We start from the raw sequence: 9,829 nt of genomic DNA, 5'->3' as shown, positions 1-9,829 counted from the left end.
GGCTCCTGCCGCAGCGCCTGCATGGTTTGGGTCTCTCGGCTCCGGCCGACCCCGCGGCCCCTGGCAAGGGTGCTACCAAAAATCTGCCCCTCCCGAGAGCTGCCCGCGGGACTGAGTCACTGAGGGAAAGCGGGCACCGAGAGAAATCCGGAGACGATGGGGAGGTGGACGCCTTCCACGCTGTTTTGCTGATAATCTCCGACATTACGGCTCCCAGATAAAATATTTATTTACTAAAGAACCCGTAAACATCGCGGCAAATACATTAGGGCACTTCGGCTGCCGGGCTTATGATTATTTCAGAAGTTAAAAGAGATGATACGCGGCCGCTGTCAGCGGGGACGGAGGGTGGATTTTCCCCCGCGAAGCAGGCACGGGTGGGAAGGGTGGGGGCGATGCGCCGGGGATCGCTCAGAAGAGCCGGGGGAGAGGGACTGCGCCCCGCTGGGGACAAACCGCGGGGGTGAGCTGAGGGCAGCGGCCGCCCAGCCCCGCGCTCCCCCGCAATCGCTCCCCAAAGCGCCCAGGACCCGCTCTCCTCCCTGACGCACAAAGGTGGGGTGCACGCGCGCAATATTTGGGGAATCGCAATCTGATTTATTTTCCAGCCGTAGTCAAAAAAAAAAAAAAAAAAAAAAAAAAAAAAAAAAAAAAAAGCTGGAAAGGTCACATAATAATGAGCTCTCACAGCAAACACACTCTTCCCTTCCCCCTTTCCCTTCCTTCTATCTCACAATAAAATCATCTCCTTCAATTTGCCATGATCGTCGCGACCAGGAGCCAGGTGATTATCCTAATTAATGTCTATCTAATTAAATTACTGTCAGCGGTTAACCAATGGCAGAAGCCGTTTCATCCTCTCCACAAGCAGCAAGATCAAAAGTGAGTCTTTCCTGATTGCTGCATAGTGTCAATTGGCCAATCTCTTCTCCCTGGGAAGGGAGGAAAAAAAAAAAAAAAAAAAAAAAAAAAAAAAAAAAAAAAAAGTAAATCAAACGTTTGGGAAGCATTTGGTAGATGAAGTGCTTTCTGCCTAGTGTGGGTCCCAGGATGTCTAGCTTCTGATACCAGGAAGCCCTTTCAGATCCAGGGACTGAAGGGTTATTACTGTGGTGCTAGAGCTATGCAGCTGGAGCATTGTCTTTCTCCCTCTATCATGCTCTCCAAGAAATTTCTCAATGTGAGCAGCAGTTACCCACATGCAGGCGGATCCGAGCTTGCCTTGCATGATCATCCCATTATCTCGACCACTGACAACCTGGAGAGAAGTTCACCTTTGAAAAAAATTACCAGGGGGATGACGAATCAGTCAGATACAGACAATTTTCCTGACTCCAAGGACACACCAGGGGACGTCCAGAGAAATAAACTCTCTCCCGTCTTGGACGGGGTCTCTGAGCTTCGTCACAGTTTCGATGGATCTGCTGCAGATCGCTATCTGCTCTCTCAGTCCAGCCAGCCCCAGTCTGCTGCCTCTGCTCCTAGTACCATGTTCCCTTATCCCAGCCAGCATGGACCTGCTCACCCAGCCTTCTCCATCGCCAGCCCCAGCCGCTACATGGCTCATCATCCTGTGATCACCAACGGAGCTTATAACAGCCTCCTGTCCAACTCTTCTCCGCAAGGCTACCCCACGGCGGGCTACCCGTACCCCCAGCAGTATGGCCATTCCTACCAAGGGGCACCTTTCTACCAGTTCTCCTCCACCCAGCCGGGGCTGGTTCCCGGCAAGGCTCAGGTCTACCTGTGCAACAGGCCACTCTGGCTGAAATTTCACCGGCACCAGACGGAGATGATCATCACGAAGCAGGGAAGGTAAGCCACCGCGCGGACCTTTCTGGGTGTCGGGGCTGAGCCGCAGACTTCGCCGGGGGAGCCGCCCGGAGCCTTCGCCGCCCCGGCGGAGCCATCCCCCGTCACCGGGGCCCCTGCCCTGGTCTCCGGGAGCTCCGGTGCGGGTCCCCGCCAGAGTCGGTCCCCGCCGGAGCCGGTCCCCGCCGAGGCAGCCCTCTCAGCTTCCCCGCAAGTTCCCGTGCCCGCTGCCCTCATCCCTTCCCAGCGGAAAGCTTGGCTCTCCGGGGAGGGGGTTTCTTTTGATTTTTATTTCCCGGTCGCTATCGGGAGCCGTGAAGATAAAGCACAACGGCTAGTTGCTCCGCGTGTGCCTGTCGCTGCCGGTGGCGTGCTTTCCTTCTTCCCTTTCTTTTTATTTTTTTCCCTTTTCTTTTCTTTTTTTTTTTTTTTTCTTTTTTTTTTTTTTTTTTTTTCTTATAGGCGCATGTTCCCTTTCCTAAGCTTTAATATTTCTGGTCTCGACCCTACGGCTCACTACAATATTTTTGTGGATGTAATTTTGGCGGATCCCAATCACTGGAGATTTCAGGGAGGCAAATGGGTTCCTTGCGGCAAGGCGGACACCAATGTACAAGGCAAGTTCCTCCAATTAACACTTTTCCCAACACATATGTAGGTGAGAATGATTAATTAATGCCTTTGCGGACTGGCTCTGGCGACTTCTTAAACGCAAATGGTCCAACGATGTTTTTTAAAAAATAAGGAAAATAAAAAGAAGGTGGAGGAGAAAGTAAAAGGTGTTCGGAAAAAGCTGCTTTAATCCTTTTCATTTAAAATGAAGGGAGTTTTGGCAGTAAAATATTGGCTACTTAAGGGTCCTGCACCCTCGTGTGCGGATGCAGCGACAGAACCGGGGCACAGGCGAGAACTGTGATGTGGTTGTGTTTTTTGTTGTTTTGCTTAGGAAACCGGGTGTATATGCATCCCGACTCCCCCAACACGGGAGCCCACTGGATGCGTCAGGAAATCTCCTTTGGGAAACTAAAACTTACAAACAATAAAGGAGCATCAAACAACAACGGGCAGGTCAGTGGGGGAACGCAGACGCTGCCAGAATTATTTTCATTTCTTCGGTTAAAATCCTACAGTTTCCGAAAGGACGTGCAATTTTTTTTCCCTTTAGATCCTGTCGTTAAGTGAAAATAAAAGGGGGGTGGTGGTAAGAAAGTCCTCTCATTTTATTTTGCCACGGGCCTCATCGGCCCTGAGCGCGTTGCCCAGGCTGACACCGCTGTCCGGTGCGGCGGGGGAAGTCCCGGGGAGGCGGCGGCCAGCGGGCATCGCTCTCCTCGTCCTTCTCGCTCTAATTTTTCTTTTCTTCCCGCGTCCCCCTCCCTCCTTTTGCCATGCCTGACAGATGGTGGTTTTGCAGTCCCTTCACAAGTACCAACCTCGCTTGCATGTGGTGGAGGTGAACGAAGACGGGACGGAGGATACCAACCAGCCGGGCAGAGTGCAGACATTCACGTTTCCCGAGACACAGTTCATTGCCGTGACCGCCTACCAAAACACCGATGTAAAGAGCTCTCTAGTTTATTCCCCTCGCGGTCCCCTCGCTCCCCGCAAGGCAGCCCACCAGGGCCGGCCCGGCTGCTGCCCACCCTCCCCGGGTCTCCGGCGCCGGGAGCTGGGGCTCCCTGTTCCCCACTTTGTGCCATCCCTCCCTGGCCATCCCGAGGGCAGCCACAGCCGCTCCGGGCGCCAGCACCAGGACGGACGCGATCCTGCCCCTCCGACCGGGGCTGGGCGCTGGCCCGCAGCGTTTATCTCCCAGTCGGAAACAGCTTAGTTCGCCGTTAAGCTGTTAGCTTAAGCTTTAAGTCTGCAAAGATCAATTAACATCCTCATTGATCGCGCCGGGGGTGACCGAGCAACTTCCTCAAATTAAAAGCTCGTTAATGCCTGGATGCGTTTCGGAGTGGTCTGGCTTTGCTACAGACTGGTGCCCCCTTTTCAAATGACATATGTTCAGTCCGCATTCTCGCTTTAATTATTTTACTCGATGCAAATGCAAACTCCTAGTTACCGTTCTGCGGTACGTTTTGCCTAATTTCTGGATTTCAGTGTATTCATACCCATGCACTAGGAATGCTGAACACGTCTCAAAATACGGGGTTAAATATTGATTTTTTTCGTACTTTTTACAACAACATAAATCTTAAAATTAGCCTGTGATGACTATAAGTATGCCAGAGCTTATCTTTCACGGTTTAAAGGCAGTATGATTGAGTAGAGTAGAGTAAAGCTTGGTCCTTTAAAAACGTGTTGGCTGCAGTGGGGTGTATTTTTCAGGCTTTCACAACGTGTACTCTGCTCCTCTCTTTCCCTAGATCACACAGCTGAAAATAGATCACAACCCTTTCGCAAAAGGATTCCGAGACAATTATGACACGTAAGTAAACCGGATTTTTACTATCCTTCTGCCGGCTGCACACACATGTCAAAGGGGGGAGATTTAGGATGAGGGCTGGCTCATTTCACACCGAGATGTGTAATGTCAGGCTTTTCCAGAGCCCTCCGGGAGGGAAGCACACGCCCGCTCCCGCTCAGGGGCTGTTCCTGCGGCAGGGCCCTGCGCAGTCCTGGGGCCGCTCCCGCGTCCGGGGCCGCGCTGCCCGCACCTGAGTCCGCATCTCTCTTTGGCACTTGCGGCGGTTTTGTTGTTGGTTTTTCCTGGCACGTATCTTGGCGCCTCTTTCCAAGCTTCCGTTTCACTTGCGTGCAAGGGCTCCGAAAGAAGCACCTGAACAGCAGGGGCTCAGTCCCCGGCAACCCGCCAGGTCTGCATCATTGCGAGGTCCGCAGAGCTGGGGTCTGGATGGAAATGTCTTCGTCTCGTTTTATTCTTCACCGGGGTTGAATTTTTTTTTCTTCCCCCTTCTCCCTCCTGGGTGGAGCTAAAGCCGCTGAAGTTTTAATCGAGGTTTGTCCCCGTTGTGCCCCTGCCCGTCCGCCTCCGAGGTCTGACCCCCGGCCTTGACCCCCGCGCCAGGCGGCTGGTGCCCCTCCGACTGCGCCTCCGGGCCGGCTTCCACTCTCGGGCCCCGCCGCCGCCTTTCGCGCTCTCGGGACAAACATGGGGCTATCCCGGCCTGCAGGCCCTGCAGGCAGGCTTCCCCCAGCCCGGGCTACGACCCGCCCGGCATCCCCCTGCCCAGCTTGGGGCAGCGGGAGGTGACAGCCGCAGGGATGCCCATACACCCGGAGGAGCAGACGACAGGGATGTCACCTGTCCTTCGGCAAGTTCTGGTCTGTGGGACGAGACCCCGGCTTAGAAGAGGAAAGATTTTTCCTCTCCCAACTGTGCGGGGAACGGCCTCACATGGCCTGGAGCGCTTCATCCTGTGCGTATCTTAAGCGCCCGCTTCGGCCTCTCCGCTGGACCGCGGTCCAGCAGCCACCAGCAGCAGGATTTCAGGGCAAGGCTGGGAAGGATGCCGAGAGCTGAACTGGTGCGAGAGGGGCCCAGAGCCGACCCGCAGCTCTCCCCAGGGAGCAGCTTGTGGTGCGGTCGCTCTTCCCCAGGGGCGGAGGTCGCCGAGGCTGTGGCGGGGAGCAGGTCCGCCACCGGGAGGGCAGCGGCTGTCCTTGGTGCCACGGAGGGCGGCAGCCGAGCCTGCCCGCTCTCCGGGAGCTCTGCGAGAGTATATGCGGCCTTGGGAAAGGCTGCGTGGCCTTCGGCCCCAGCCACAAGTGCTTTTCCCTTTTTGATAGGAAAAAAACTTTATAGGGCGTCACTTGAAAGGAGACGGGGGGAGGGGGAAGCTTCAATGTTGTCTAGCACGTTGAATTTGTTTAAGGGCCAAGTTTATTTTGGATAAGAAATTCCAGGAGGCGTGGAGGGTTAATTAAAGCACAGTTTTAGCCTGAATTAAATACAGATAGTAGTTATTCATCCATTAAAGTTTTTATAATCGCAAATTGCAGCCCAGCATGAGAGAATTATATATAGGCCAAGCATGGAACACTGGAAGTGTCTGGCTTTACATTTCCTACAGTAGGTGTTTAAAGATTAGCTTAATTTAAACTCAGTAAAATGTTGATGGTTCGTCTGTGACTCCCAGTAATAAGTGTTAAACAGCCGATAGAATTCCGTAGTCTGCCACTCATGCTGTTCGCGGCAAATGACCGGGCTGCCTGTTGCGCATGTGGTGGGACCGGTCAACGTGTTACCGCGAGGGATTCCACGCCTTTGGGTTATGGGTTCGGATCGGAGAGAGGGATCTCAGCCCGCCAAAGAGTGGCCAACCGGTTCAGAAAGATTTGTTCTCCATGCTTGCCCCCGTTCTCCATGCTTGCCCCCGTCTTTGCTCTTCCCTGTTGAAGGCCCTCCGCGCTGCTGATGCCGGAGGCCAAGCCCGGCGAGGAGCGCAGGCTCCCGGGCCGGAGCGCGCTGGGACGGCGCCGTCCCGTTCGTCCCCCGAGGGCCGCGTTCGGCCGGGGGCCGCGCCGAGGAGGGCGCCGGGCTGCGGCGGACACCCAGCTCTCTCCCCTTCTCTTGGGCAGGATCTACACGGGCTGCGACATGGACCGGCTGACGCCTTCTCCCAACGACTCGCCCCGCTCTCAGATCGTGCCCGGGGCCCGCTACGCCATGGCCGGCTCCTTCCTCCAGGACCAGTTCGTGAGTAACTACGCCAAGTCCCGCTTCCACCCCGGGGCAGGAGCCGGCCCGGGGCCCGGCGCCGACCGCAGCGTGCCCCACACCAACGGGCTGCTCTCCCCACAGCAAGCCGAGGACCCGGGGGCCCCCTCGCCGCAGCGCTGGTTCGTCGCCCCCGCCAACAACCGCCTCGACTTCGCCGCCTCCGCCTACGACACGGCCACCGACTTCGCCGGCAACGCGGCCACGCTGCTGTCCTACGCGGCCGCGGGCGTCAAGGCGCTGCCGCTGCAGGCGGCCGGCTGCGCCGGGCGGCCGCTGGGCTACTATGCCGACCCCTCGGGCTGGGGGGCCCGCAGCCCCCCGCAGTACTGCAGCAAGTCGGGCTCCGTGCTCTCCTGCTGGCCCAACAGCGCGGCGGCGGCGCGCATGGCCGCCGGCAACCCCTACCTGGGGGAGGAGGCGGAGAGCCTGGCCCCCGAGCGGTCCCCCTTGCCGGGCGCCGAGGACTCCAAGCCCAAAGATTTGTCCGACTCCAGCTGGATCGAGACGCCGTCGTCTATTAAATCCATCGACTCCTCCGATTCTGGGATTTACGAGCAGGCCAAAAGGAGGCGGATCTCCCCCTCGGACACCCCGGTGTCCGAGAGCTCCTCGCCCCTCAAGAGCGAGGTGCTTACCCAGCGGGACTGCGAAAAGACCTGCGCCAAGGACATCGGCTATTACGGCTTCTACTCGCACAGCTAGGCGCGGCCACCGGCCCGCCGTCCTTTTGCACAATAACTCCTCCGCGTTAGCGCACTGACCCCCGCCCCTAGCTGTCCCATCCGTGCCCCGGCCCGGCCCGGCCCGGCCCGGCCCGGCCCGGCCCGGCCCGGCCCGGCCCGGCAGGGAGGCAGGCAGGCTGAGCCGCGGCCCCGCCGCCGCCTCCCCGCCCCGCTCCCCGCCCGGCCCGGTCCGGCGGCGCCCCGGGGGCGCGGGGGGCACTGCCGCACCGAAACCCACTGATCAGTAGGATGCTTAGACTCTCAAACCGTACAGCGCTTCCTTCCTTTTACCACGGATGGATTCTAGGGGAAACAGTAATAGTGGGGAAAACAGCCTGTGAAATGCCTGTACATAGTATTTATTTTATTGTAACAGATTACTTTTCTTCGGTTCAGTTTATTTATTATTTGTTTCGAATTTTTTTTTTGGTTTTGTTTTCATTGTTAAGTCACAAAACTTAGATCCTGTTTAAATTTCTTTACCCCATTCCCCGCTCTTTGCTCCCTCTTCCTCGTGCCCATCCCCAGGTAAACACTCTTCCTAAATGCCTCTGGAAATGTCAGTGGTCCATAGCTGTAGCAGCGAGTAATGGGTTTCTCACTTTCTCTCCAATTCCTCGCATGAAATAATTACGTGGTGCCCTGGGCTAACACAGCTAAGGAATAGCTCAGCTTTCCCTTCAAAAGAACAGAAATACGTCTCATAGGAAAGTCGATTAAAGGAGCATAACGCCTTCTGGAACCAAAATTAACTGCCTCTTATTTTTATTTGAAAGGAATAGCTCGAGATCAGCAATATTATTATTTTTGTGGAATCACCCTTCCCTTGCCCCCAAGTGCCAAATCCATTACTGGTCCCCGCAGGTGCCAAATATGCTAACAAACTATTTTCAAATTTCTTTGCAGTTCCCCCCTCTTTCTTTATATTGCTGTAAATCTTTGTAATGAATAATCTAAAAAAAAAAAAAAAAAGAAAAAAAAAAAAGAAAAAAGATATAGACGACTGAATTGTTGGTAACAATAGTGTAGTCCAGTGAAGATGAGTTGTGAGTTGTATATTTTACTGCATTTAGTTTTGGAATTGACTTTTTCATAAAGTAGCTAACCGAGATCTGACTTCCTGGGGAATCAAATGCACATCGAAAGTAAGAGTAATCATTCTTGTAAACCTCTTATTATACTATTGAAGGAGAAGTAATATCCCTCCAGGACTCCCCCCGGCGAAGCAGAATAATAAGTCTTCGAATTTTGAGTAGCAAATCTATACAATTAACGCATTTTTATATGGAAGAAAAAAAAGCCGATTACGAACTGGAATATGCATCGGGCTAAATATTCAGTCTAGATTACACTCGACGAGGAAATTTCCTAATAGAAATTCAGGGTCATAAACGTGTGTATATTTTTGACTCTTCTGTAAATCGAATGTTGTGATTTTTATATTTGTTCTGTTATGTCTGTGGAACTGAATAATTTATACCAGTACATGCTCCATTGAGAAATGTTTCGGTTTTTGCCCGTTTGTATCGTCTGTGTATAACAAGTAAAATAAACCTGGCAAAATGTTAAGGTGGTGTTGGAAAAAGAACTTCGCCGATTTGCAAGTAAGGGATCGGGCGGGACCAGGGGCAAGAGGCTGGCGGTCCCGCCCGCTCCCGGCCCGCCGCTGGGCTCTGGAGCGGGAGTCCCGCCGCTGCTCTCCCCGACGGAGCCGGTCCGCTTGCCCCGCGTTTGTCCTTTTTTTGGGGGAATGGAAGAGAGTAGGGGACAGTGCTTTGCGTGGACAAGCGTAGAGGTTTGCAGCCGGTGAAAGAGGGAGATGAAACCCCGTCGGTTTTGAGAGGTTTATAATTATCCCGGTGTTTGACGCTTAAAAACCCTGACAGCACTTTGCAGGCGGGAGAGGTGCCCGGCGCGGGGCGGGGGTGCCATCGCTGGCGGAGCAGAGGCGAGGGACGCAGCGCTGCCCGCCCGCAGCCTCCCCTCGCCTTCCAGGGCGAGCTGTGCCCTGGCGGGGCCCCGCAGTGCCCCTAAGGCGGGCGCCCTTTCGGGGGAGCGGAGCCCCCGCTCCTGCAGCGCTGCCTCTCGCTCTGCCCCCTTTAGAGACAACCACCTGTGGGTTTTAGCAGAGGCACCTGCGCGGACCGAGTCCGCAGGGCTGGCGGGTAGCAGGCCGGGTTTGCTCTGGGTCCCGCGGTAAGCGGGCTGTGGAGCCGTCAGAGCTATTCGGTCCTGCAGCGATATTGACGGCGGGCACCTGAGCACCCCAACTGCGTTCCGTCCTCTCCACCCCGCCAAGGTGCGGGGCCCGAGCGGAGTCCTGCGCACCCAGCGCCTCCGCCGCCCTCGCGGGGCAGCGCGGCCGCCGACCCGCGCCGGCTGCGGGGAGCGGTGCCCGAGCGGTGCCGTCGGGCTCAGGGCCCTGCCCCGGGACCCCACCCGGAGAGGGGCTGTGGGGACGGCGTCCCCCGGACCGCCCCTCGGGGAAGCGCGGGCGGTGCTCGCCTCTCCCGGGCCGCCTGTCCCCGAGCGGCGGGGGCCGGGGTGCCGCACGCGTCCCCCCGCGCAGCGCCCGCTCCTCTCCGCCTCCGGCGAGCCCGCTGCC

At 56.0% G+C, this 9,829-nt stretch overlaps 1 protein-coding gene across 1 annotated transcript; it reads left to right on the top strand.

Moving 5' to 3' along the window:
* The first annotated feature begins 1,012 nt into the window (after positions 1–1,012).
* Positions 1,013–7,310, top strand: TBR1 (T-box brain transcription factor 1). The gene is made up of 6 exons (XM_079311601.1): positions 1,013–1,815; positions 2,275–2,429; positions 2,759–2,880; positions 3,212–3,370; positions 4,185–4,246; positions 6,361–7,310. Exons 1-6 carry the CDS (start codon positions 1,124–1,126, stop codon positions 7,202–7,204), a joined length of 2,034 nt encoding a protein of 677 aa, XP_079167727.1. The 5' UTR covers positions 1,013–1,123; the 3' UTR covers positions 7,205–7,310.
* Positions 7,311–9,829: the final 2,519 nt, after the last annotated feature.

Source organism: Erithacus rubecula, assembly GCF_903797595.1.
Source record: "Erithacus rubecula genome assembly, chromosome: 8".
In the NCBI taxonomy this organism is placed as follows: Eukaryota; Metazoa; Chordata; class Aves; order Passeriformes; family Muscicapidae; genus Erithacus; species Erithacus rubecula.
This window is presented reverse-complemented; position numbering and strand designations above follow the sequence as displayed.

Excerpts from the sequence above, each read along its gene's own strand:
- TBR1 (XM_079311601.1), top strand. The coding sequence starts at position 1,124 with ATGCAGCTGGAGCATTGTCTTTCTCCCTCTATCATGCTCTCCAAGAAA. Across the intron at positions 2,881-3,211 it reads CATCAAACAACAACGGGCAG|ATGGTGGTTTTGCAGTCCCT; the intron begins GTCAGTGGGGGA and ends CATGCCTGACAG. Across the intron at positions 3,371-4,184 it reads CCGCCTACCAAAACACCGAT|ATCACACAGCTGAAAATAGA; the intron begins GTAAAGAGCTCT and ends CTCTTTCCCTAG.